This window comes from Penicillium subrubescens (assembly GCF_028828155.1).
Source record: "Penicillium subrubescens strain IBT 31985 chromosome Unknown utg000011l_segment0_segment0, whole genome shotgun sequence".
Lineage (NCBI taxonomy): Eukaryota > Fungi > Ascomycota > Eurotiomycetes > Eurotiales > Aspergillaceae > Penicillium > Penicillium subrubescens.
The window spans coordinates 2,162,186-2,189,428 of NW_026643161.1; the positions used below are offsets into that span (position 1 = coordinate 2,162,186).

The 27,243-nt window shown below is 49.0% G+C and overlaps 10 protein-coding genes across 10 annotated transcripts; 5 read left to right on the forward strand and 5 right to left on the reverse strand.

Moving 5' to 3' along the window:
* Positions 1-3,399: 3,399 nt before the first annotated feature.
* N7473_013069 (O-methyl transferase B) lies at positions 3,400-4,041 on the forward strand (the record flags this gene model as incomplete). The annotated part of the gene is made up of 2 exons (XM_057159008.1): positions 3,400-3,661; positions 3,728-4,041. The coding sequence occupies 2 exons, from the start codon at positions 3,400-3,402 to the stop codon at positions 4,039-4,041; spliced, it is 576 nt and encodes a 191-aa protein (XP_057002962.1).
* A 3,885-nt stretch (positions 4,042-7,926) lies between these two features.
* N7473_013070 (LIM domain-containing protein) lies at positions 7,927-10,332 on the forward strand (the record flags this gene model as incomplete). The annotated part of the gene is made up of 2 exons (XM_057159009.1): positions 7,927-8,236; positions 8,327-10,332. The coding sequence occupies 2 exons, from the start codon at positions 7,927-7,929 to the stop codon at positions 10,330-10,332; spliced, it is 2,316 nt and encodes a 771-aa protein (XP_057002963.1).
* A 1,883-nt stretch (positions 10,333-12,215) lies between these two features.
* On the reverse strand, positions 12,216-13,102 carry N7473_013071 (uncharacterized protein; the record flags this gene model as incomplete). The annotated part of the gene is made up of 3 exons (XM_057159010.1): positions 12,216-12,302; positions 12,386-12,661; positions 12,713-13,102. 3 exons carry the CDS (start codon positions 13,100-13,102, stop codon positions 12,216-12,218), a joined length of 753 nt encoding a protein of 250 aa, XP_057002964.1.
* Positions 13,103-13,588: 486 nt separating this feature from the next.
* Positions 13,589-15,209, forward strand: N7473_013072 (uncharacterized protein; the record flags this gene model as incomplete). Its single annotated transcript, XM_057159011.1, has 3 exons — positions 13,589-13,856; positions 13,918-14,776; positions 14,834-15,209. The coding sequence occupies 3 exons, from the start codon at positions 13,589-13,591 to the stop codon at positions 15,207-15,209; spliced, it is 1,503 nt and encodes a 500-aa protein (XP_057002965.1).
* Positions 15,210-15,524: 315 nt separating this feature from the next.
* On the forward strand, positions 15,525-17,573 carry N7473_013073 (ankyrin repeat domain-containing protein; the record flags this gene model as incomplete). Its single annotated transcript, XM_057159012.1, has 2 exons — positions 15,525-17,137; positions 17,207-17,573. 2 exons carry the CDS (start codon positions 15,525-15,527, stop codon positions 17,571-17,573), a joined length of 1,980 nt encoding a protein of 659 aa, XP_057002966.1.
* Positions 17,574-18,018: 445 nt separating this feature from the next.
* N7473_013074 (glycerophosphodiester phosphodiesterase) lies at positions 18,019-19,217 on the reverse strand (the record flags this gene model as incomplete). The annotated part of the gene is made up of 4 exons (XM_057159013.1): positions 18,019-18,615; positions 18,685-18,864; positions 18,929-19,092; positions 19,142-19,217. 4 exons carry the CDS (start codon positions 19,215-19,217, stop codon positions 18,019-18,021), a joined length of 1,017 nt encoding a protein of 338 aa, XP_057002967.1.
* Positions 19,218-19,640: 423 nt separating this feature from the next.
* N7473_013075 (zinc-dependent alcohol dehydrogenase family protein) lies at positions 19,641-20,840 on the forward strand (the record flags this gene model as incomplete). The annotated part of the gene is made up of 3 exons (XM_057159014.1): positions 19,641-19,779; positions 19,849-20,295; positions 20,368-20,840. 3 exons carry the CDS (start codon positions 19,641-19,643, stop codon positions 20,838-20,840), a joined length of 1,059 nt encoding a protein of 352 aa, XP_057002968.1.
* A 96-nt stretch (positions 20,841-20,936) lies between these two features.
* Positions 20,937-21,506, reverse strand: N7473_013076 (cupin domain-containing protein; the record flags this gene model as incomplete). Its single annotated transcript, XM_057159015.1, has 1 exon — positions 20,937-21,506. The coding sequence occupies one exon, from the start codon at positions 21,504-21,506 to the stop codon at positions 20,937-20,939; it is 570 nt and encodes a 189-aa protein (XP_057002969.1).
* Positions 21,507-22,330: 824 nt separating this feature from the next.
* Positions 22,331-24,013, reverse strand: N7473_013077 (putative MFS transporter; the record flags this gene model as incomplete). Its single annotated transcript, XM_057159016.1, has 3 exons — positions 22,331-23,589; positions 23,661-23,723; positions 23,806-24,013. The coding sequence occupies 3 exons, from the start codon at positions 24,011-24,013 to the stop codon at positions 22,331-22,333; spliced, it is 1,530 nt and encodes a 509-aa protein (XP_057002970.1).
* Positions 24,014-25,806: 1,793 nt separating this feature from the next.
* N7473_013078 (SDR family NAD(P)-dependent oxidoreductase) lies at positions 25,807-26,807 on the reverse strand (the record flags this gene model as incomplete). The annotated part of the gene is made up of 2 exons (XM_057159017.1): positions 25,807-26,364; positions 26,448-26,807. The coding sequence occupies 2 exons, from the start codon at positions 26,805-26,807 to the stop codon at positions 25,807-25,809; spliced, it is 918 nt and encodes a 305-aa protein (XP_057002971.1).
* Positions 26,808-27,243: the final 436 nt, after the last annotated feature.

Below are 27,243 nucleotides of genomic sequence, written 5' to 3' on the forward strand. Positions count from 1 at the left end.
GGAGGACGAAGACTCTAGGAACACCACTGTACACCACCCAAACCACTTCTCACATGTTTAGGGGCGAAAAAACTCGCACAGCGCACAAAGTTCAACCTCAGAACCTGTATCCACCACCTTGCCTGAACGAACGCAGGATTAGAAATTAGGACTAGGACTGCAGGTCTAGTGCGACGATCTAGTCACTTCCTTGTCTCCAGTCATGGCCCCTCCTACCGGGGAACCGCCCCGCTTTTTCTGGGTAAACCATGAACAGGACAAATCTCAGAAAAAGGCCCTTGAGCGCTATAAGCATTCATTTCTGAAGAATAAACATTACGAGGCGCGGAAGAATCGAAGTATGCAGCATTTGATATCCCGGTGCCAAGAAAGGCATTCCCACTATGATCGTTTGCAGTGGGATGGTGATGTGGTCAATCAAGCGAGCGAGGATGACAATAAGGATCAGACCGACAGCAGCCAGAAGAAAATCGATGATAACACCGGCTCTACCTTCTCTTTTTCAGAGATTGTACTATCTAGACCACCGACAATAAGAGTAATTGATAATCTCCCCTCATCCCCGGACTGTCGGGCCGACAAATCTGATATCTATTTTCACCATTGTGAGTGAACCTCTTTTGAGCACCAAAATAATGGGCAAGAATCGCGCAGATTGAGGAGCATCCACTCACACAGCCTAGACCGTTTCCAGACATCTAGATCGAGCTGGCCTATTGATTTCCACGGGATGTCAACATGGTTCTGGCAGAAGACTCATGACCATCCCGCGTTGGGACATGTTATTCTATCGACCAGCGCATCGCAACTAGCATCGACACTACGACTTCAAAATGCCTCTCCAACAGCTATAGGCAATGCAACCAAGGATTCATTGCTCTTCCGGTCGCAAAGTATCAGATTACTACAACAGATGCTGGATGACATGCCTCAGATCTCTCTTGAATCGACCATATTGATTGTTGCTCACCTAACTTGCGTAGAGGTACCGTCTATCCTGCAACTCCCTTTTTTATAGATATAGAACTGGCTAATAAAGAACCACCAGGCAGCCGAGGCTAATACAGTGGCAGTCGATGCACATATGCATGGCCTCAAAAAATTGGTGGATATGGCTGGCGGACTGGATATACTAGGGAGCAAAACTATCTCTACAGTTTATTGGTAGGTTCTACAATGAATTTCTTTCATCAGCTACACTTCGCCTAACCGTTTTTGTATCTAGTTGCGAAGTGATGAGAGGTGTTATCTCCTACCCTCAGCCCGTATTTCATATTTCTAGGCCCTGGGCGGCCAGGGTATTCTCGCAGTGGACTCTCCTCGCAACGACCGATCTATCAACGGTTCTTCCCTTACTTGGAACTCGATTCTTTAATTCGCCGTGGTCTTGTAACATCCATCCAGAGCTGATATCGATACTTCAATCACTCCAGGAATTTATCAACTACTACGAAAACCAACTCTTTAAAGGCTCCGCATGGCATTCAATTGGCAACGATTACCTCATTATTCTGATGCTCCGATTATACAAACCAGTCACTGAATGCTCTCATATTGCATTTCAAGAATCCATTCGGCTATCGACGATAGTCTATTGCATGATTCGGATATGGACCTCTCAAGGATTCCCATGTCTTGCAGTTCTTTCAAACAAATTTCGCCAGAGCTTGGACTATAGTTATCCTGAACTTCACTCGACGGCCCCCGACTTGCTTTTCTGGATCTTGTTCACAGGGGCACTAGCATCTCAGACACCCCCAATCTCGTCCCACAATTGGTTTTTGGAGCGCCTTTCAGAATTGGCTGATGAACTATATTTGGCACACTGGGATAACGCAGTCCACCTACTTCAGGGGTATTTCTTTCCTCGTTCTCATGACACCCAGGCGAAATGTTTGTGGGAATCTGTCACTCGGCACAGAAAATGAACACGACAAAGAAAACGTATCAGGCTTAGTAAATCTCCTTGAGGCCGAGTCTACTGCCCAATTTGTGACTCTATAACCGAATCGCTTACGACATTCTGTCGAGAGGAAGGAGACTTACAGTACTGCGTAGACTCACATGAGTCCACATAAGTCAGACCATTGCAGGAATACCCGAATTCCCCATTGTTTCGCATGGTAAACCACTGCATTGAATCACCGATTCTCATTGATTGATCGGTTTACTAGCCCATACCAATTCCCACCAATCCGAAAGATCCAACCTGTAGGAAAAGGCTTAATTCTGGAGGCCGTCATCTTGGAATGTCCATAACTGTTAGTCCTTTCAGCCGCAATCTCAATGACGCCGTTTCGCTTACAAGGCACATTGACCAGAATAGGTAGAGGTGCCCTGTGCACCGTTAATTCCAGCGTCGAGGCGGGGCAAATGATAAGACTACGTTAATCCACACTTGCCCGAAATAGGTAATCGTGCTCCGTGCGTTTCAGAGCCATGTATGGGCACCACGAGCCTTGTGATCACTAGGGACTGTCCATAACATCCATCAACACATAAATGGCGCCAAGTGTCGCTCAGATAGAACGCAACAATCCAAGCAAGTATTTCGCATTTTCAAACGATTTCTCATTCAGCCCAAGGCAGCAGCTCTTATCGCAATGGAAGGTATTGTGGCTCAGGTCCAGTCATTGGCCCAGGGAGTTGATGGGGAGACCCACAACTCTATTCTCCAGAGCCTCCGTGAGCTCTATCTTTCGCTTGAAACCCGCCAGGATACAATGCAAAGAATATCTTATGCGGTAGGTCACTGTTGTTCCCTCTTCTTATCTCTTCAAATTTGCTTCAAAAGATACGAGCTGATAGAATTGTCAATCCTCATTTCTAGCACCTAGAGCCGATCCTGGTTAAAATTGGACTAGACTTGAACCTATTCAACATCTTAGTCGAAAGCAAAACACCTTTGACTATTGCTCAGCTTTGTGATCGAACTGCTGCTGCGTCGGATTTAATAGGTTCGGGGCTACCACAAAAAAAATCTTTAAGCGACCCCTCCTGCGTTCCTTATCCTAATCATCCCAATATAGGACGGATTCTACGTTACTTAGCCTCAGTTGGGGCTATAAAAGAGACGGGCGAAGACACATTTACGGCCAACAACATCACCAAGCATCTGAGCGATCTAGGAGTGCAGAGTGCAGTCTATCATAAGTTGGTTCCCCGCTCTCACTTTGCTTGACAGCCCTGGTCATCGAATGCTAATCAGTCGACCGCTGCAGCATTCAGAGCTTAGCCCCGGCACTACTTGCATTGCCCGAGTTCTTAGCTCAAACCAAGTACCAAGATATTACGTCTCCGGTCAATACTCCGCTTCAAAAAGCCTTCAACACCGATTTGCCGGGCTTTCTTTGGGCGCAAACACAGCCAGATGTTTTCCGGCACTTCAATCAGTTCATGATGGCTCAACACGCAGATATGCCGCATTGGCTCGATTCGTATCCAATTGAGCAGAGGTCTCAAGATCTGGCACCAGAGCAACCCCTGTTTGTCGATATTGGCGGTGGAATTGGCCACCAATGCATCGCGCTGAGGGAGCGTCTACCAGCAGTAAAAAACAAGGTCATCCTACAAGATTTGGATGTTGTTGTTGCCCAGGCAATCAAACATGAAGGAGTCGAGGCAATGTCTTATGACTTCTGGCAGCTTCAGCCAATCAAGGGTAACTAAATCCCTTTTCCTCTCTACATGCTCTCTGGGATTATGGTCTGACCGAAAATGATGGCAGGCTGTCGATTCTACTACATGCGCAACATTATGCATGACTACCCGGAGGAGAAAGCAGTTATCATTTTGAAGAATGTTATCTCTTCCCTTGGCCCTGACTCGGTCATTCTGATTGATGATATGGTCCTACCCGGAAGCGGAGTTCATTTTCACGCTACCCAAATCGATATCACCATGATGTCTGTACTAGCCTCCCATGAGCGTACGATAACACAGTGGTATGCTCTTACGGAGAAAGCAGGCCTTAAGATCAAGCAAATCTATACCTACAACACCAGATATGATTCGGTCTTGGAGTGTGTTCCTGCTGAGTGAATATAATTTCCAAGCAATTTGAATGGTCACTTTCTCGCTGATATAGCCTTTATTTTCAAGTTGGTTTTATAAAGCATACTTTCCATTAATCTGAGATTGATAGATAGCGTACATATAGGTGAAATAGCTCTACATGGAGGAATTTGGTACTGCATAACCATGCTGGTATATGATTGATCCTGGCACTTGTCACCTTAATGGAATAAAAATTGTAATGGACTCGGTCTGTATTATAATATTTATCAACATTACAGGTAAAAGAACGTGATCTCATCGATCGTGGCGTGATGATCTGAACGCAGTTGGGAGAATTAACTTGATAAACATGGTCGAATCGGGATGATTAGAGAATGCACCCCTTATTGCAGAACATATTAAATCTCAACCCCACCAGATAGCTTCTTCTTCCTTTTCCCTCCCCACCCGTACTAATTTTTTTGAATGTACAGGTAGTGTCCGAACTCTCTCTTGACTCGTAACAAGCTGTCTCCTTCCACCAACCTCGAAATCGGGACTACAAAGCTCTTTCCCGACTGCATGATCTGTGGGTGTATCTATATCATACATAGAGCTCGGCTTTGTTCGGAGTGGGTCATTAGAAGGATTAAAACACGTGTTCGAGAAATGATCGCCGATGCAATGGGCTGACCTACATGCGGAGTGCATCTACGGCTCTCACCGTACTTAGAACTATTGAAGTATCTGATATAGGCTGCATGTCTTATACGCGTCTGTGTAAATGTGCTGAGGCTAGAAGGCGCCCCGATCTTTGCTTAATGAATCCGCTAGGGAACTAGGTGCACAATCTTTATATGCTCTAGATTTCACAGTCATTTGGAAATATAAATATGCTTTAGCAACCCATCATGATTAGAAACTACAAATTAGTAGATGCGAGATTGGCTTCCCAGGATTGGACCTCCGCGAGGCTTAATCCTCTCAATATCTTCATGTCTCGCGTCGTACGGGCTAAGCAGAATGGGGTCTATCCATCGACATTCCACGGTCTTGAATAGAGTAGATCTGCGTTCCGGATATCATCAACGTGACGAGGTATGTGAGGTGTTATGCACGAGGGACATGAAAAATACGATAGCGCACGATAGCCTGCAGAACGTGCAGAGCTCTACCACTCACTGTTAGGAAATCCTTATGGGGCCCTAGAAAGATGCTGATCATAATGATCGTCCGTAATTTCCATCGCTCCAATTCACTGATATAAAAAGTTGTTGTCGTGATTTCCTTTATCATTTTGGACTCAAAGCTCTATCACGTCTTGTAAGCCAAGGTCCTCCGCAATACCCTCAAACATGTATTTGTTCTTACCTATCTCTCTACGTTTTGCTGCTGTGCCTTTGGTGGCAGCAGTTGACGGTGCTGGCCCAGGATCTGTAAGTGATTACTTTCATTTCAACAAAATTTACTACATGTCTTGGGGAGTCCCCAATTGCCCTAATATGACGTCTAGATTGCACAGGCTCGTTATGAAAATGGAGACAGGATTTTCTGTACCTGCGCAGGTAATGTATGTTGGCAAATTTTGAAGACCGAATTTCCCTTGAGGGTTACCGGCTAACCGCTATTATTTAGTAATAACTGCTTGAAACCACTGTAAGATATACAAGCTCTACCATGTTCTATGAAGAGAGTAATAACTTTTACCCCTAGCCTAGGTTGATCATTTGCTATTGAGTCACCTCTTATTGAGGCTTTCAGCCGGTGCGTCCAATTGAGGAGAGAGTATTCCAACACTAGGAGTCAGAAATTGATAGAAGGCCTATCTCTGCACTTATCTTGTGAAGTAAGGAGAAATATCTTGAAAAAATGCGTTTTAACACGCCGGACCTGTACTTTGGAAATGAGATTTTAGGGATGAGACGCTTTAAACAGCGCTCAACCCGTTCGTTTAGATAAGAGCGTTCAAGTACTAGTCTGTACAGCCACTACCCACTCAGGTTTGACCACAGAGCAAGTTCTACCAGGCGGGGATAGCTAGGTGGAAGATTCTCGTCATGGAGAGCAAGTAACAATCGCATAATAATAGAAGACAAACGACCAGGGAGAACGAGGAAGGGGAAAGGGCCAGGAAATACGATAAATGATGAGCATAAAAAAAGACTCACATCCATCAGTCAAGCGTCAAAATCAACTGGACAGCCCTCCAGTGAACGAGGGGACGCAACAGGCTGTGAATTTCACCATCGATGTCATAGCCTCAAATATTCTAGCTGTAAACACACCAAAAGTACAACATTCCCCGAGCATACTGATCAGTTGACTGGCCCCCAAGACCATCGAGGAGTCAGGACCAGTGCTTTGATAGACCTGCATGCAGTCAGCCGGGATGCCAGGTACCCGAGCCCTCTGGATGGCTAGGATTGAGGTTGCATGCAGGAACAGGCTTAGTTCGCTTAACAGAGTATCAGCTCCACCACTAAGAGTGTGTTGAATGGGTTCCTGGAATGCTTGGAAGATATTGGGGGCGGGGCCAGAGGGATACAAAGAGTACGTACATACATATACATATGTATAACAATGTTACTTGGGGGCGATTAACCCCATATTGTACCTCTGCATGGGCCATGGCTCATGGCCCATGTAGATCGTATGGACCCAACCCCATAGGCCCCGTGGGCCCCGCGTGTGATTGTGATTGTGATGGGCGTCTATTTTGAGAGAAGGTTGTTGTGGTGATCATTTCACTGTACTAGCAGTATCTTAGTATTAGGGCTTATGTATCCTTAGGTACTCTCGTGCTGCCCCTATATACTAGTATCTACACTTCTACAGTCTATCTACTCGAGTCTACTTCGGTTTGAGGGGTTCTGTCGAGTGACTTACGTCAGCAAGCTCGATCGTGATCATCGGGAGATCCACTGAAGTCAAGACGGAATGTCTGAGATTCACCCGATGATTGGAAGCACACAAACTGTCCACAGTGGAACCCCGAGAGTGACAATCTAGAGGAAAAGAGTCCAGAGCGAGTCAGCAGGGACCCTGACTCCCTGAAGTTATCTCGCGAGTGAGTCGCGACTGGCGACCAGAAAAACCGCGCTCGGGGCTCCACTTCAGTTGCGCCTTCGCCCCCCTGAAAGGCTGAACGGACCTGATCGACACCCTTGGCCCCCCTTGGGACGGCAGAGATGAAGATGAAGAAGATGAGGAGAATTGAAGAAGTACTGTATTATTTTCAGACTCAAATAATCAGCATGAACATGGTACATATCAGCGTGGGAGTGGAACCAACTTGTTATCAACTCCGGGACATCCGTGAGTTCATGGAGTAATGTGGTACTTACAGTATGTACATGATTTATTATTGGAAGCAGGAACCAGGAACTGAAGAAGAACCTTTAGGATTTTCTGGATCCAAACCCCCTGAACCACTCACTCTCATAGGAACTTACGAATCCTCCGTCCTCACTGGAGACTGGATGATCCCAGTATCCACTAAATAGGCCCGGGCGCCTCCTGAATGGTCCTCGCGTGGGTCAAGTTTGTGGTCGAATTCGGGGGCTAAACAGACTAAAATCAGTCTAGCAAGTGAGATGTACACCTAAGAGAAGCCTGGGGTTGGACTAGTTACTGTCTGGACTGTGTAGACACTCTGTACGACTGAAGTGTCTCCTCTTCTTCTGGAATCATTCCGTCTTCCTTCCACTTCTCCCCCGGACCACCCAACTATTCCTTATTTCCTCTCTCTTAACTCCATGTTTATTCTCCATCTTAGATTGTGATCCCTAGAGACAGAGTCCATTATTCCATCCCCACAGTTCGTGTCTTTAGCACAGCTCCCCTATCAAGGGACGAATCTCCCCCGATGAGGACAGGGCATTAGCCCCTCTTGCAACCTCGATGGTCCCCGACCTTTTGATTTGAACCAGGATGGCGACGATGGACATGGGCTTCTTGCCCACGATCAAATGCTCCAATTGTGGAAACAATGTGGAAATCTCCGCCATGGGCGACCATGTCTGCGCCCCTATTGATCATGGTCTGCCTGCGCCGGGAGTAACAACAACATCATCAACAAACCATTCCACTCTCGGCTCTTCTCATGCATCCTCCAACACTACAGCACCTCCCTCACCACCTCCATCCGCGGGGTTGGATGCTCCAGACCAGCTGACCGTGGCCATGGCTGCCAAACCCGGTCGGCCTGGAGCACCCCCTCGCATCGATCCTACCATCGCCAGTATGTGATGACCCTGGCGCGGGGATGCCCGATCTAAGACATGGAGACATGCAGACATAGAGCGATAAGGTTACTAACATGCAATTTTAGATCGCGCCTTTCTTCAACCGACGGTACCCACGCCGGCGAGTAGTGTGGGATCACATCTGCCATCCCCCCTTTCCATCCACTCGGCACCGCGATCGCCAATGCACTTATCGGTGTCCAACTCCGACCACCCAAAATCTCTCGGAGACGAATCGGTACTCGACTTGCATACAGTGTTTTCCTTTCCAATGCCTGGCAGCCGGTCTCCCGCTCCTGTTGGCACTCCTGCGATGAAATATGAACCGCCAGCACGGTCCCCAGCACGTCCAGCTCCGACCCCGTCCCCGCGACTCGGATTAGACTTGGTGCCGGAGAACATTCAGCTTCCACCTAGCCCTCTTCCTCCCCAGACAGAGTCGGCGCCTGTTGGACATAGTCGAGGTGATTCAATGGCTAGTCACAGTAGTTACCGCACCTCCCTAGCAAGCACCCGCTATGAAGGCTCGACCGCGCGATCATCGACCCACAGCTTCTCCCGGGGATTGCGCTCATTCATGGAGGATACCCCACCGCTTCCCCCGGCGCCTCTTCGCACTCCCAACAAGGCGTCATTCCCAGCAGATTCAAATTCAAACTTGTCAGTGAGCTCGGCCTCCCGCGGGGAAACATACAGTGGATTCGATTTTGGCATCACGCCCACGCCACCCCGGACTAGTCTCGATGACCTTCCAGAAGAAGACTGCCCGCCGGATCCAGTTGCGATCGACAAAGAACGGAAATACCTGGCCTATTCACCCAGTCACTTGCACCCGGCCAATGCGGAAGCAGGCAGTGATGCGCCCAGGAAGGCCTCGGATGCGACGAGTGAAAGTGCCATTTCAATTACGAATTTTGCGCGTGCCTTGGGTCTGGATGATCATCAAATTGACAATACGGAAGATTCCACGTCTTCAGAATCTTCCCCCTCTGACACCCGCAGTGGAAGCTCTAGTGGAAGCTCCATGTCCAGTCTACCATCTGATACCAGTTTGAATCGGCATAAAATTACGGATCCTCTCAACTTGGGTCCTTTGGTGGAGGAACTCCCACCACGAACACGACAGACTATTCTGGAACTTCCCGGTCGCATTCGCAGTACTATGGATGAAGTGCCTCCAATTCCTGCGGCATTCTTCAGTCCTGATTCCCCGACTGATCCAGCAATTGGCCAAGGTAGTTTATCGCTGATTGCCGAGAGGCGCGAGGAAGCGATTCGTCCGCTGCAGCACAAACAATCATCACCACTACTACCCCAGCAGCAAGATGAACTCCAAGATCCGCCTTCCCCTCGCCGACCAATGCAACGCTCTGCGACAGAACCAATTCCTCGTCCCCCAACCCGTTCCGGAACTCGTCCCAAGGGTAACTGCAAGGGATGCGGTGAAGCCATCACGGGCAAATCCATCTCCTCCTCGGACGGCCGTCTGACCGGACGATACCATCGTGCATGCTTCGTCTGTTTCGAATGCCACTCCCCCTTCCCATCCGCCGATTTCTACGTCCTCAACAACCGGCCCTACTGTGCCCAGCACTACCACGAGCGGAACGGTTCCCTATGTTCGACCTGTCACAACGGTATTGAGGGCCAATACCTCGAGACCGTGGAACGTAACGGTGGTCGTCCCGAACGACGCCGCTTCCACCCTAATTGCCTTCAATGTCGAACATGTCATGTTTTACTCAAGGGCGACTATTTCGAATGGAACGGCGAGGTCTACTGTGAACAAGATGCTCGTCGTGCCGCCAATGCTTATTACAGACCCCCAGGAGGCCCCCCAGGAACCCCGGGCCCTCCGGGATCTCTGAGACCTCCAGGTCCACCCGGTCCACCCGGTCGTCGTCGACCCACGATCGGATCTTCCCCTCTGGCTCAATCGCGTGCCTACCCTCCTGGGCCTCCTCCGGCCGGATATCGACCCCCTCCCTCGCCTGGCCCGAGTAGCGGATCCCTTCGTCCGGGTCCACGGTACCCATCCGGTGGTGCAAGACGTTTCCCCGAGCGGAGAACCACTAAGCTCATGATGATCTGAGCTGTGGAAGTCCTGCTCTTAAAATCTTCATTTTGACAGTCTTCAGCGACAGGCTTTTTCTGTTCTATATTCCCCCTCTCATTTACTTTCTTGTCACTTGATGTGACTCACCCACATTTTATTCCCCTCCCAGAGCGTGATCTTTTTTTTTTCCTCTCGCCTGGGCTCGTCCTTCGTTGTATAGATTGCTTTATACCCTCCATGTCTTGTTTTTGTTGGATTTCTCTTTTCTTTTGGTTCGGCTTTCGCCGATGATAGCGTTGATCGTTCTTTTCTCTGCATCATGGGCTTGTCACCTGCTTAATTTTTACATTCTACTGTATCCTATTCATTTTATTTCCCTCTTTTCATCCTTTCCTCTGATTTACACCTTTTTGCGTTGCCGTTTATGGGCATTTGAATCATCATCCGCGTCGGTGTTCCCTGTTTCCCCCCCTCTTTTGATTTAAGTTATGGTCATGTCGCCATGTTACCAATGTATATTTTCTGTTTTTGTTTGCTTGGTGTTTGTGGTGGATTGTTGAATTATTGTATGTTAGGTACCTAACTCTTCTTTTCTCGTTTGATTTCCTTTTGCTTGGAACAGGCTTGAATGAACATATTGATGTTTCTGGTATGCTTACTTCTTAGAGAGTTTAGATTTCGTGACTGTAGTTGGAAAAGCTTATCACAGTGAGATTGAAGGCGTCGAGATTCAAGTGGGGATCCTCTGCTTCTTTCTTGATTTGAATCTGATAGGCCTTTTCTTCTCAGGGCTTACGGCTAGTATTCGGCTTCTTGGTTATTGGGTTGCGGACTATTTGGTCTTAGGTTTCGCTCTTCTCATACAATAATAACATTAACTACTCTGGCGACTGGAATGGTCGTAGGTCAGCAGGAGAGGATACTGCTTCCCATCAAAAGTTACCTCAAAGGTCCAAAGACCAAGTACTCCATTTCCTCTTCAAGCGGTAACAAAGCCTTTTCCTTAAAGGCGTTGCAGTACTGTTCGTCACCGAAATCTGCATCTGGATTGAGATATTCTTGTAGACAGGTCAAAATAGCCCGAGAGAAGGCACATGATAATCTGCCATGAGCCTTTTCCTCCCTAAGCCATGCCTCTGCTAGTTGGAGACCTGATTGATCGGTCGGTAAGATGTTCATGATTTGATCGTCACCGAGTCTTTGCTCTATGGGCCTCCCGGAACTAATTTCAAGAAGCATAATCGCTAAGGCGAGTAAGTTTGAACAGGTTCTGTTGGTTGATGTATCGTCGGGTCGTTGGGTTCTAGCTCCTGATTTTTGGATCAGTTGTGATGTTGGGTTCAAAGTTGAGGTTTGAAGCAACGCACCCCGATCGAATTCCTTCACTAAGGAAGGATATCGTAGGTCGACCGTCAATGACATCTTACTATTTGCTCTTGCAAACATAATGTTTTTCTTACTCCATTTAGTTTCAAGCCAAGGAGTATGGCTAAGTTGAAACATCGACGCTACCAATGTGATGGCGAGTCCGTACACTTCTTCCAAAGGGAGTTTGGTCTGGAAGCGCGGAAGAAGCGCCTCCAGGGATAAAGATTGTTGAGCGTATGCAGCAGCAGTCTCTTTCAAGGACGGCCGTGATTTCAAGTGCCCATTTTCGTTAAGACAGAATACCACAAATGGATTCTGGGGTTGCCTGATGACTTTGCATAAGCTAGAGACATGCAATAAATGTGCAGGGTCATGGTGGTGGTCGTCTGGAACTGATATTGCAACACGAACAGTCTTTGTGCTATTTGAGCGTAATATTAACATGGGAACCAAAAAAATGCCAGTGAAAAGTAGAGCCAAGAAATGCTTACCTTGACGAAAATTGGTCAATTCTAATTTCGGAATCAAACCACTGAGAAGGCGCCTTGCAGTCACCACGAAGACTCAATCCGAAACAAGTCGCCTGCGCCACCAAGTTCGAGCTCGTTTCTTGCAGAGGTCTCTTTCTTTTCTTTGATCTGACCAACCGTTGCTCAAGAAGCAAACAAGCCGTATGGACAGGGTTGTCGTTACACCAGTTTCGAGAAATTGCTCCATGTACTTTGGTCGCGTTCTCTTGGATGGTACCCAACGATGCAGAAAACTTCAGCTTCAGACGACTTTGTGGTGTCTCATCCTGCAGTTTGTCGGCTCGAGAGGTCCAGGCATCAATCCTCCCCGTGCAAAGTTCCAAACGCTCTAGGGCGTCCTTCACGCGATTCTTCTTCATGGTAAACTTTATTCTTGGCCCGAAGTTGAAATTTTTGTGAAGGAACGGAGTTTTCGCGATCTGCAAATTAGACTCGACGATTGGCAGGAGATTTTCACCTAAGAAAACCTACCAAAGTTAGTACCAAGTCTACCATACAAGAAGGGGTAGTGCCCAAACCTGTTGCGACCCAGGGATATTAAGGCAAATCGCTATCTCAACCAGGATCTCTGAAACTTCATCTATGGTGAGAGTGAATGGTTTGTATGCCAGCCCTAAATGATCACGTAGACTGTCTGCAATATCTCCCTCCTTCCACAACTCGCTTCGGGGATTGTCCATCATCGTGATTTGGTCTGCGAGGTCGGCGAATGGCTTCAGTAAGAGACGAACAGCTTGATCGTAAGAAGTGCGTATTGTATAGAGCTCCAGAATTAACCTTCTCAAATGCCCTTTCCAACGTAGAAACGCTTTTGTGGGAGCAGTCAATTTCTCATAGTTCTCAAGGGCAGATATGAGGAGAGGAATGGCTCCCAGGACGAGCCCAGCCGTTTCCACTCCTGTCACCATTTTGGAATGAGAGGTACACCGACGCAACTCTCTCTGACGACGCGGTTGGCAAGATTAATCAACATGGAGGAACAAATGCCCCTGTCCTCGACTTTGGCTGAGCTATGAGGTTCTTCCAAAGGGAAACATGCCAACATGGACCCCCTCCCGACGCGCCGACCCGGGCACACCAGATCTCAGCCGCACGTCCTATTTCGGCGGTGGTGTTGACCCCGCTAAATCGCAATCGCAGCTCCTGGCGTTAATTTAACGAATGATATTTTGGCGCTTTCTGGTATCTTTGCGTTATTATGAGCGATTTAATTGTGCCCCGCCATTTAGCGATAACCTCAGCGAGCCGCTTGGATACATGCTTGAATACACTTTGGGTTCTATTAGGCCCTAGTCCATCCTAACAAGTTCGCAACTTAACTGCTCAGAAGATGAGGCTCACGATATCTACGAAATAATATTTCCTGTGCCTCTAAGATTGAAGTAACTCTAGCGATGGATGACATCGGCGCCCTTGCCACCTCTTGTGCAAGATGCTTCGATACTCTGACACAATCACTGCACACGTCTTCCGATGAGTTGAAAACGCAGATGATACCAATAGCAATTGGAAATGAATATGCCCGTTTCAAAATTTGGGCCGGCAATCTAGGCGCTTTACAGAGGGGCCGAAGTTCTCTTGATGCCAGGTTACGAGACTCGGTGGTGCTACGAGCAGCCGTCCTCAAATTTCTGACACAGTTGCAAGACTCCTTGAGTAAGAGTACGTTGTGTAGCACCGTCTGCTATGTTACTGGAATCCCTTAGTAACTGTGATTTCCTAGGTGCCGAAATCACAACAGGTCTTCGCCTGCCGTACGAACAGTGTGGCGATGTCGCATATGGTTCTAACGAAGAATTTGAGGACGACAGTGACATCAGTGATACTGATAGTGACTCTAACATCGGGGAACTGGCTGAGAGACTGGATGAAATCAAAGATGTCATGGAGCATTTGTACAGACTCTCCTTTAAGATACGAAACACGAGATATCGATCTCTCGCCAAGAAAGCTCTTCTCATGAAAGAGGAAGATCCAGAAACAGGGAAAGACTTGTTCTCGGCATATGCCATCTTCGATCGTCGGCATGTACAAGAGTCACTCGATAATCTGCGCCCACGTCTAACACTACCGGAATTCGCTGCTGAACCTGCACGAGACCTGAATAATGGTGTTTTGGATCTGCTAGACGCCGGTGATGACCAGCTAGATGGCGACAATTTCCTGCGGGATCGCTTAGCAAAAGCAATCACCAACCGGAGAAGGTATTTTGCATATTGGCGAAGACATGGTCTCAAGATATCACACGTTAGGGATGAGCCAACCCCCAAGCAGACTCTCATGAGGCATGCGGAGCCTGTTTCCAATCCTGAAACCACACTCCCTAATCCAGGCAACTTAATACCGACTCCAGGGCCGAAAACATTACAGTCAGGAACCGATTTCTCCATGTATAATCGTGATCTAGACCACCAGCTGGATGCAGACACTGTGGTTTCTTACGCCACTACGGCCCACGACGTTGATGGGAACTCCCCGGAACTACCTCCACCTCCTCTCGATGCAGCCAGCAAGTCAGAATTTGTTTGTCCGTATTGCTGGGTGGCTTGTCCGTCAAAACAAGGAAAAGGAAAGTCATGGAAGTAAGTTTCTAGGACCGTCGGCCTGTAGGATAGAAGCATCGTTCTAATGGATGTTAGCGAGCATATCCGCCAAGATCTCCAACCTTACGTCTGTACCTACGAGAAATGCCCAGATGAAGGCCGCATGTACGCTAGTCGGCATGCGTGGCTTGAACATGAGCGACTAGTCCACCGCCGTATATGGAGATGCTTCGAACACAGGTCCTTCATCTCGAATTCAAAGGACAGCTTGGAGCAGCATTTCGTGGATTGCCACAAAGGTCTGGATAGGCAGCAAATCGAAAATCTCCTAGATCTTGCCGAGACGACGGTAGCCGATGACAGGCAAACCTGCCCATTTTGCTACTCGGTTGGACCTTTCGATAAGGGCTTCTACAACCACATGGCTTTCCATCAGGAACAGCTCGCAACGTTTGCAGTTCCACGAAACTGAGCCAGCAATGAAGAAGCGAGCTCTGGGAGAGCTGAAGGCTTTAGATCAGCCGCTTCTTTGCGTTCCATTGCTCTAGATTTTTCGAATAGTGATGGCAGCATCAGATCAGCCGGCCCTTCGCGTATAGCTACTCTAGATTCCTCGGACAGGGATGACAGCAGCTTTGACGGCCATGACGGGGTAAAAAATGTCAACAAATCACTACTTCACGCTGCAAAAATTGGGGATGAGGCTGCCGTAAGGCTGTTACTCGAGAAGGGGGCCGAACTAGAGTCGAAGGATGATGATGGCTGGACACCACTAGCGTGTGCGGCTATGAACGGCCACGAGGCGGTCGTTAGTCTGCTGCTTGAGAAGGGCGCCGAACTAGAGTCGAAGGATGATGATGGCTGGACACCACTAGCGTGGGCGGCTATGAACGGCCACGAGGCGGTCGTTAGTCTGCTGCTTGAGAAGGGCGCCGAACTAGAGTCGAAGGTTGATGATGGCTGGACGCCGCTAACGTGTGCGGCTATGAACGGCCACGAGGCGGTCGTTAGTCTGCTGCTTGAGAAGGGCGCCGAACTAGAGTCGAAGGATGATGATGGCTGGACACCACTAGCGTGGGCGGCTATGAACGGCCACGAGGCGGTCGTTAGTCTGCTGCTTGAGAAGGGCGCCGAACTAGAGTCGAAGGATGATGATGGCTTGACGCCGCTAGCGTGGGCGGCCAAGAATGGCCATGAGGCGGTCGTCAAACAGTTGCTTGCTACAGACAGTGTCGACGTGAACTCGAATGATAATAATGGCAGGACGCCGCTGGCGTGGGCGGTTCAAAACGACAACGAGGCGGTCGTCAGGCTGCTGCTCGACACCGATGGGGTCGACGTGAACTCGAATGATAAGAATAGCATGACACCGCTAGCGTTGGCAGCTAAGAATGGCTACCAGGCGGTCGTCAGGCTGTTGCTTGATACAGAAAGTATCGACGTGGACTCGAAGGATAAGACCACCCAAGCTGAAGGCTCTGTCACTGCTCTCTACCATGCGTCATTTGCAGGCCATGCGAATATAGCGCGGATGCTGTTGGATGGAGATGCCGACATTAACACTCAGGGTGGGATTTATGGCAGTCCACTCCAGGCGGCATCACTCCGAGGCCATGAAGAGGTGGTCCAGATGTTGTTGGATTATGGTGCTGACGTTGACGCTCAAGGGGGGAACTATGGCACTGCGCTATATGCCGCATCATTCGGGGGCCATGAAAAGGTGACACATATGCTATTGGATCGCGGTGCCGATATCAATAATCGGGGAGGAGAATATGGCAGTGCCCTCCAGGCCGCATCAGCTGGAGCTCATGAAAAGGTGGTGCGGATGCTGTTGGATCGTGGTGCCGACGTCAACTCTCAAGGAGGAGAATATGGCAATGCACTCCGCGCGGCATCATCCAGAGGTCATGAAAATATAGTGCAGATGCTGTTGGATCATGGTGCTAACGTCGAGGCTCAAGGAGGAGAAGATGGTAGTGTGCTACCGGCGACCACCGTTGGCTTGGGCATCGCGGGCGCAAGGCACCTTTGTCAACAACTGCTCAGTGACCTGAACGGCATCAAGACTTCGCCAAAAAACATCGAACCTCTGACCGACAATGTTAGATCTCTCAACTTGGCACTTACCAGTGTTCAGAGTATTCATGACAGTGTATGGCCGTGTCTAGGCCCGTCATTCTTCGAAGACGCGAAATCGATCATCACCGAGTGCACCGCCACTTGCGCGAGGACCAACAGGATTATTCAACGCTGGACCTACCGCTCTGATGACGATAGTCGATCTTGGGTGGATAATTCTCAAACTGGGTTCTTTGAACAAACTCAGATCGACTTGATGAACCAGGAAATTCACACTTACGGGACCAAAGTCATGCGGGTGGCGAGCATCGTAACACTGTATGAATCACTCCGAAGTCCTATGCTCGGATCTGCCAAACGTATACTTACGCAAATTTCTTTTCTTAGTCTCAAGTCTGTTCAACAAGCGCCTAGTACGGCAGAGATTAGAACGAGAATCGAGTCTGAGACAGGAGAACTAGTGACTCATTTGCAAGCGGCAGAGATCGAAAGTCTTGAAATAAAAAGGAGGATAAGTTGTTTGAAGGCCAAGAGTACCGAACAGGAAGTCAAGCAACAAGACACCCTCGAGGAGTTAGAAGAACGGCAAGAGACTCTAAAAATAAGTCGAAAGCTGTTGAAGACACCCCCGTCGGTTTTCCAGGAGGCTGTGAATAGGGCGAAGAGTCCAACAGGGAGCCATGTTTTTGGAACCGACCATACTGGTGTTCAGATTGGAACCAATACTGCACCTTTTGATTTTAAGCCAAAATGAGGGTTTGAGGCAGGGGCTTGGAGCTGGCATTGGCGAAGCATTTGCGAACATGGATTGATACAGAGTACCCACATGTCTTTTGCATTTCCGATATGAAAGTAGTTCTTTGAACATCTTAGTACAGATTGGAGCGAACCTCTATAGGCTAGCTGTGCTGCGCAGGAGATTTGGTGATGCTCTAACACGGGCTGTACTATGCGTATGGTCTCGAAACAAGTAATGGTTTCTGTTTCTGAATAGCCATCAACTAGTATCTACATCATCCGGAGGTCATGAAAGGGAGGGACCTGACGCTGTTAGATCGAGAGGCCATCGTTTTCGCTGATGGTTCAGTTGTGAATAGTATTTGAAACCTCCCAAGCGGCATGCCACCTGTTGTTCTCAGAGGATCAGGCTCGCCCTATTGTTCAAAATAATAAGGTTAGAGCCTCCTGCTAATTAATCATTAAGTAACCTTCCTCTCCTCAAGCCTCACCCTCTCACCCCCCAGCAGATACTTCCGTCGAATCACCCACCCAAACAACACAACAAGTACAGCGACCATCCAAATCTGCGCCCTCTGCCCAACACTCAAGCTATCAACCTGCAACTCCGGTTCAAAAACCACCCCATCCTTCCTCTCCCGCTCCCAAACCTCACAAACCCTCTTATACAACGCAGGATCATCAGTGATAATCCCCTCCACACCCCGTCTAATCCCCCACCGCATAAGATTCGGCGCATTAACCGTCCACAAATACACTTTTGCGTTTGCGGCGCGCGCTTCGTCGAGGAAGCCCCGCCCGAATGGGCCCATGAGGATGCGCTGGTTGACGTTGAAGGATATGTTGGGGGTGTGTAGGTATTGGCGGGCGTAGTTTAGGTCGAAGGTTATTAGGGTCATTTCGTGGGTGGGCAGGTATTTGTCGCGCAGGGGGAGGTAGTGGGCTGACCAGCAGCCGAGGATTAGGCGTTTGTGCCAGGGTTGTGATGAGGGTGGGAGGGGGGTGGAGGCGATGGTTTGGGCGATGCGGGACATTATTATTTCGGGGTCGTTGGTTACCTGTAGTTTGGAGGGGGGATTTGTTACTTTTTGGATGGAACGTGGGATGGTAGTTGAGGACGTGCTTACTTTGATATCAAGTAAAGCCCAGATGTGCTCATGTCCCGGTTGCCGGAGAAATTCGAGGATATCGACGAACCTAGGCATGGGCTCGTAGGGTGCTTGTGATGTGCGTAGGGTCTTGAGGTATTCCCAGTCGCAATCCCCGATCTTTTTCTTGATTCCATAGCATCGCTGTAGCGTTGGGTCCTGAGATGAATTAGTACTGGATATGCATGGTGACAGGGGTGTGTTTCGGGGGATTAGTGCTTACATGGGAGAGCACGAGTACTCCATCTCGAGAGAGGTGCAGATCAATCTCTAGTGCGTGAGTACCGGCCTGAACGGCGCCTTGGACTGCGGCGAGGGTATTTTCGGGGAATTTCCCCTTGTAGCCGCGATGGGAGATAATCTGTGGGAGACCTGGGAAGGAATGTACTGGGAGAGGTAAGTTGACTGTCGCAACTTGCGACGAGGGGGTACTGACCTGATGTTGGAGCAGGGCTTTTGGTAGAAGAGTCCCTCTCCTGAGGAGGAGAATGTATTTGCGTGTGTTCTGACATCACGTAGAATGTTGAGAAGGATTAAGATGCCAGATTCTGTCGTGGATGCGCTGATATCTGATTCTCTTATATCCTCAGTTGGACGGAGTTTGGCGGAGTTAGGCGGCCCGCCCCTCGTCGGCCATGTGCTTGTGCTGATTTCAGCTCTTCCAATTGGAGAAACGGTTGCGATCTCTCCGATGCCAACCACAGTATCAATAGACATGCATAACCAGCAGTAACAACAAGGCAAAAAACGTTGAAAATGTTGAAAGGTGAACAAGTGTTTTCCTCTCTGCCTGGCCCCGCGTCCTGAGATGATGACTCAGCCACATCTCCAATTTTCTCCAACTCGGCAATCCCTCAGCGGAATCGAGATTCGATTTAAACCCATGACATCACTGGAACTTCCACCTTCATATCCTTCAAAAACCACCAAAAATCATGTCAATTCAGCAGTGGGTGACGCCCCTCGAGGGTCTGGATAGTCTCCGGCAGACTGAGGCGCCAATGGTCTCTCCAGGATCTGGCGAGGTGTTGGTGGAGGTTCGTGCTGTGTCGCTCAATTATCGGGATGTGGAAGGTTTGTTTGAGATTGTTGAATTATTCCCTGGGAATTTTGGAGAAATGGAAAGCTGATATACATTTACAGTGACCAAGGGAGAATACAAACACCACAAATCTGCCGAGCAGAATGCTACTATCGTGCCTTGCTCCGATATGTGCGGTGTCGTGGTGCAGATTGGTTCTGGTGTAACCCGCTGGACTGTGGGAGATCGTGTCTTGTCAACTTTCCTACCTGAACATCAGACCGGCCAAGTGACTGAGAAGGAATTGGCGGGTAGTATTGGTCTCCCGTTGAACGGGGTACTGGCCACGCACCGAGTTTTCCCCGAGTATGCGCTTGTCCAGGCGCCGAGCTACATGTCGGACGAAGAGGCGTGTACGCTGCCTATTGCGGCTGTCACGGCTTGGATGTCTATTAATGGGATGCGGCCGATGGGACAGAATGGGGGTCGGGATGAGTACATTCTGCTTCAGGGGACTGGTGGTGTGGCTATTGCTGGATTGCAGATTGCCAAGGCTTCTGGTGCTAAAGGTGAGTTGTGCATGGGAAGATGAGATCAATCCATTATTCATCTGAGAATAGCGCATACTGATGTGTTCCCAGCTATCATTACGTCCTCATCCGATGCAAAGCTGGAACAAGCAAAGCAGCTTGGCGCCGACTTTACCATCAACTACCGCACCACGCCCAATTGGGAGGAGAAAGTTATGGAATTCACCCAGAACCATGGTGCAGATATCATCCTCGAAACCGGCGGTGCTCAGACCCTGCGAAAGAGCTTTGATTGCATCACCTTCGGTGGTCTGATCGATTGCATCGGCTACGTCTCGGGTAAAGTGGACGCCGAGGAGGATCGGTTGAACGTGAATCTCCTGGCTCTGCGTCGGACGGTGACTCTGAAGGGAATCATCAATGGCCCGAAGGATCGGTTTGAGGAGATGATTTCGTTCTATGAGGCGAAGCAGATTCGTCCTGTGGTTAACCGGGTGTTTTCCTTTGCCGAGGCGAAGGAGGCGTTCAAGTTCCTGGAGAGTGGGAGCCACTTTGGCAAAGTGGTGATCAAGGTGAAGGTATAGACAAGGAACTGGATTCAAAAGAATTTTTCATATCTCATAGAAAAGAGGACAATTACTAAGTTATATCACACCATTCATCCTTCCTTCTACTCTCTCTCACTGATCATTCCCACTAGGATCCAAAACCCCCTTCCCAATCCCCAAATCCTCCTTCAACTTCTCCCCACCAACAACCAACGGCTGAATATCCTGCAGAACAAACACCATCCTAGCCCACTCCGTCTCACTCGGATTCCGCCACCCATGCATCGTAGCCCTCTGCACCGCAATATCCCCCCTCTTCATCAAAGTAGGCTCCCCCTCCTCCAAAACCATCTCAATCTGCCCCTCCAACACAATCCCATAATCCAGACTCTGCGTCCGATGCACCACGCAGGGATTCCCCGGCGCAAAGTCAACCACGCGGCACACGGTGCCGTTCGGGTTGACTAGGCCTAGGGTTTTGTTTTGGAGGAGGTCTTCGTGCGCCGCAAGGTCGGCGTCGTCGTTCAAGTTTGCGGGGAATTGGGAGGTTGTGTACATTAGGCTGAAGGCCATGGCGCTTTTGTCGAAGGTGCGCCATTGGGCTGGGGTGGATGAGTGGACGACGGCTTTGCCTGCTTCATTGTGGGTGGTGATGTGCCGGGTGACTGGGGGGAGGGGCGAGATTTGGTCGGTACTGGACATTTTGAGGGCTTGTTTAGGAGGATGGAGGTGAGGGGTGATTTGAGATGGAAAAAGCGATATATTTCTCTCGTTCTGGGACCTAGGACCTAGGACTGCTTTAATAAGAGTTTGTGCAACGTCATTTCGGGCCGATCATCCCTCGTATTGGGGTGTTGAGGTTGGGCAACTGCATCGACGGGCATATTGATAACACCGGCCACCGATCAGCGGTGAGGAGTGCATAATCCGAAACGAGTATGAGCAGTATACTGAGGTGGGGAGTATGCAAGGAGGAGATGTTTAAGGACGAATCATCTATCTTGGTGGATCTGAGGGACATGATTCGTAGTGGGGAAGTGGAGACAGCTGAGGAGGATGAGAAGAGCTTCAATTCTTTATGATAGTTAATAAGGAGGATGTTGTCTCACCCTCTCAGCCTTTCCCGTTAGCCTCTCAAGTTGGCTTTGCATTATTTCACTTAATACAGTTTCCAGAAACGATTTAGTCGATTCGATGTCCATCTCACATCATTCTTAAATTCTGCGTCGAGTCCCCACTTGCTGCTGATATGAATTATGATGGCAGCTCATGTGGGGACTAAGACCTTGAGAACACTTATGAATTGCCATATTGGGTAGATGAAGTTGATGGTAGCTACAATACTGTCAGCTTTCACTCCACTACCTACAGTAGAGCTGACGCAAAGCAACAGGGATCCTCCGTGGACCGGTGACTTCTTACAATGCGCCACCTGCCTCTTTCCTGACAGACTTTTCGTTTCAATTTATATACCAAGTTCATTCCTTGACATCATTACATACATTGAAACAATCCCATCTCCCGCCTTACAGGAACCACCGGAACTCCGGCGACGCAGGACCATCTCGCATACGCTCCGTGGGAATATCCCTCGCCCGAATCACCCTTCCATCCCGACGATCCCGTCGTTTATTATCCCACCACATATACAAACCCAACAGTCCAGCCAGACAAGCACCCGTGGCTCCAAAGGCCGACACGGTAATCAGTGCTGGCATGTACTTGGGCGCATCTTTTTCCAAGAACACATTACTGCTGACCAGGCCCATCAGGTTGGCCAACGGCACACCGATACTGGTCAATAGGACACGGCGACCCTCGTGGGCGATGTTGTTGTTGTACCAGGTACTCAGCATCACCGACGGGGCCGAGGTACCCCATGTCATCATAAAGGTCGCGAAATAGGCTACCTGGATTTGCTTGTGGACGTCGTCGATGGATGCGTAGATCATAAACCCGGTGAAGGTGAATAGGAATCCCAACACGATGAAGGGAGACCGGAGTCGGGTGTAATCTGAGCAGAATGCGAGGACTAGAAGCATCACGGCACCTGTCACGTTTGGTGCCACCGTGTAGAGATTGGTTTTGACGGTCGGATATCCCAGGCGAGCCACGATCTGGGGCATGAAGAGGGCTACTCCTTGCAGAGGCACACCCAGACAGATTTCAATGCATAGGAATGCGTAGGTAGTTGGGTGTTTGAAGATACCAATTGCCTCGCGGAATCGGAACTTTTCGTTGACAACCGCACTTGAATCGACCTGGATTCGGTGGAAAGCAAGGGCTTTCTCCTCTTCTGACAAGAAACTAGCCTCGGCAGCACTCTTAGGCAGGTAGAAGAATGCGAATACAGCAAATATTACTGTCACGCCTCCCTCGATGATGAACAGATAGCGCCAATTGGGCAGACTCGATCCTTTGATCTGGAACACGCCAAAGGCAATCAACCCGGAAAAGGCATTGGCAATGTTGGACGCCGCGTAGAAAATGGCCAACCGACGAGCCAGCTCGCCACGGCGGTAGAAAGTGGTCAGGTAGTAGATGACCAGAGGGAAGAATGCTGCTTCGGACATGCCCAAGAACCAGCGTAGTGCAAAGAGACCACTGAAATTCTTAGCGGCAGCTGAGAGCAGGGTGAATGAGCCAAATGAGAACATCAGGACGGGCAGGACACGAGCCGGGCTGAATTTCTTGCCCAGCATGGAAAAGGGCGGTGCGAAGACCACAAAGGGCACAAAGAAGATTGATAGTAGGAGATTGTACTGATTCGGCTTGAAATGGAGGTCTGAAGCGATTGAGAGAAGGAAATTAGCATTGTATGTGGGGTATTGGCAGGAGAGAGAGCCCTTGAGATACCTTCGGTCATATGGTCCGTCTTTGCATTGCCTAAATTCCCCTTGTCGAGGGCATTGAACAGATCTATCTTTGGTTAGTTCAATCCTGCTAAATTTCTCGTCATGCTCCAGAGTGGGCGAGCATCCAATTGCTCTTGACCACTTACACATAATCGCCAGGATTGGTAATAAACGGATATCGAATCGCCGGCAGAGGCGCCGCTCGGCCTTGTGGTCAACCACTCGGGTGACATCGTCGACCACGCCAGGCGCCGAAGCATAACCTTGTAGCTTATTGGGCTCGTCAATTGACCCCACAGCCCCCGACTTTGTAGTGTCGTCCAGCGACGATTGATGCTTATGTCCCGAATCCATCTTGGCAGGGGAGAGCAAGATAGAAGAGAAGGAGAACAAGAAGAAGCAGGACAAGGAGGCGGGGATAGGGGGAATGCGTCACGAATATAGCAGAGATTCACAGATCGTCGTGACACCTGGTTACTCTGCACCAAGATCCCGTCGCAAAGCAACCGAAGACGGCCAACTTTCGAAGCGACATCCACTGCTTATCAACTCGCTGTAACGCAGGCACCCCTTGCCCACCAAAACCCACCCAGTGGGTTGGATCGATAAGAAGAATGTTGCATCACGGTTGCCGATGTCACCCCCACGCTTCTCTCCGCAAAAGCGGAACAGCTAGTAGCCACTGGGTGGACGGGAGGGAAAGTAGGATAAAGTGGTGGTGGTGGATCATCAGTTGGGGGAAATTTGGGGAAGAACAAGAAAGAGAAAGAGGGGTTGGTGCCGATCGCTGGACGGTTGCATCCGAAGTTGGGGGGATTCTCTTGGCAGATAGTCACAGCAGACAAGGAGACAATGGATATTATTGATGGCTGGGATCATGGAAAGAAGAAATCTAAATGTCAATTGTTGAGGCTCTAATCGGATACTACTAAGGAATAAACTAGCCCGGATCATACCTGTCCAAGCATGTATGTATCGATATTTGAATCTGCCAGCCGCATTCCTTAAACATGCGTGCTGAATGCCGATCGTGTTTCACACCCCTTATCTCCTTCATCGGTACTTAGGAATGTTCTACAATCTCGGCATTCCTTCTAGATTGTGATCTCAGTCATTCTATTAAAGAAGGAAAGAAAAAGAAACGGTCGGGGTGTGCCCGATCGCCTATAATCGCACGGCTTGCCTATTCCGGCAACTTACGAGGCTTGGAAGCCTGAGGTTGCATTCTCGCCATCCAAAGCTTTTACGTCTCGTTCGTTGAGAGGAAACTTGAATGCTGACAGAAATTAGACGTGCTTCCAACTTCGTATATTTATGTATCTCGGACTACTCGGTAGGATTTCAATGTATCCCAGAACGTTACCACGCTTGTTTCTATCCCTGATCATACCGTCCTATCGCAAACCGAAGCAGTTAGCAAATACACAAAAACAAGTTGTCTAAGACACACATGTGGAATCAATTGCTCATTCAGAACCATTTACAATCACTTCCCTGCCGGTCTTAAGCAATCCAGCAGGGTCATTTCGGCGAGTGATAAGTCTCATCACGGAGCAGAATCTTCCAAACATGTACAACTTACTTACTGATCAAAAGAAAATGGGCGAAGCGTCTAATTGAGTTTGACATGAGCTTGATATTAATCTACTGGACTGCTGTTATCTAGCTGCCTCTTTATACACATTGTCGCCTCGGACACCCCATCAACATCCATCTCTCCCCGACATGACACGATACTCCTGGCGATGACTCTTCAGGACCTAAGAGGAGACTGGATACGAAGATTCAACAAATCAAAGATTTTGAAAACAGAATGCTGATCTAAATGTGACTCATGAGCTTGCAGGCCTTGTCGGATTTTCGTATTCGCCGACTCAACGTGCGGGAATAGACCCTCTCGATTTCCTAATCGGATGCCCGCCTCAACATCGACGTTAGTTGAGCTGCCGAGAATCTCCTACCGGTAAAAATCTCAAGATAAAAATTGAGAAGCTGTATAAGTGTAATAGTCTATGCATTATCTGTTAGAGCTCATATTTCTCGTGTACCATGATTTTCGCGTATAGATCAAGGCCTGGATGGCTCCACCTAAACCATGGAAACAAGCCTGTCTTGGCAATATTTCTCCATTTATAACAGTCTATGTATCAGGCACCTCGCGCCTTGGCATCGGCCTGAATAGCCTCCGCCGCACGATTCTTCCACTTCTCATCCCATCGAGAAAGCGCCACCCGTCCTTCGATCACATCATCACTAGCCCATTTCATACGCGCCTGATCCAAGGCCGGAGTAGTCTCGCCATCCGGACAGATAATATAGAATGATCCAGCTTCCAGTCCCTTCAAAAGTTCCTCCGCAACTTGGCTGGGATACCACGCCCCCGCGGGCTTCTTAACTTCTGTCTCATCGGTAGGACCGACGTTACCCATCAATCCCGTCCATGTCCATCCAGGAATCAACAGATGAACTGAAATTTGAGAGGTAGCTGGGTCTGAACGTAGATCGTGGGCGAGATGTTCGGTCAGACTCTTGATGGCAGCTTTGGATGCGTTGTAGGCTGGGTTTCCTGCACCGGGAGGATTGGTGATGCCTTGCTTTGAGCCTGTGATGACGATTGATTTCGGGGTTGGTGATTCGGCAGTGCAGACTAGGGGCAGAATAGCTTCTAGTCCGTTTAGTGGGCCGCGGACGTTTGTGTCGAATGTCTTTAGTAGCTTTTAGTAAAAGTCCAGTAATGACTATGGAGATATAATCATAGAGAAAATGGGCAGAAGAAAGCGCGGTATACCTTTTGCCAGTAATCCCCATCCAACCAGGGATTTAAGCGACCGGGATTCTGTCCCTGAGCCTGGTATCCTTTCCCAGCGTTCAGCACCACTAGGTCGATGGTACGGAAGAGCTTGGCAATTTGCTGGGCAGTGGCCTTCCAGATTTCAATGTCGGCCACGTCAATCACATATGCCTCCGTTAGAAGACTCGGGTTGAGATCATGTAAGAGCACTTTCGCTTTGACCAGATTCGTCTGGTCAATATCTAGCAAGGCCAGGTGCATGCCTTTACTGCGGCAGAGCTTCGCAATGGCGAATCCGACTCCGGACGCAGCGCCGGTAATGAGGGCGACTTTGTTTTCTTGAATTACGGTGCCCATGGTGAACAGCAATTTCTCAATCTGCTATTATTCGGAGGTTGTAGGTGTTTGTAAAGAGAGAAAGAGGGTCCAAGGAGGGGGTTTTGGAGATTTGAAGATCGATTGCCCCCCAGACCCTCTTCATGCCGATGTCATCACGGGGTTAACCGGAGATAGTGTACATTGTGTATACAATCTAATCAACATGCGAATAGTAATTCACAAAATTCGCGTTACTTTTCCATTTACACTTCTTCCCCTAAGTTCTGAGCTTCTGAGATATCCAACTGACTTTCTGTCGACCATCAGTTCCAAGACTAAGGTTGGGGAATGCTTTTCCAATTATCCATCCCCGGATTTACAATCTCCCTACACTTTACCTTCGATATTTTGGACTAGCCTGTTGCATCTTGAAGCGCACAGGCCTTTGTTGATGACAATGTAGCGATAATATCGT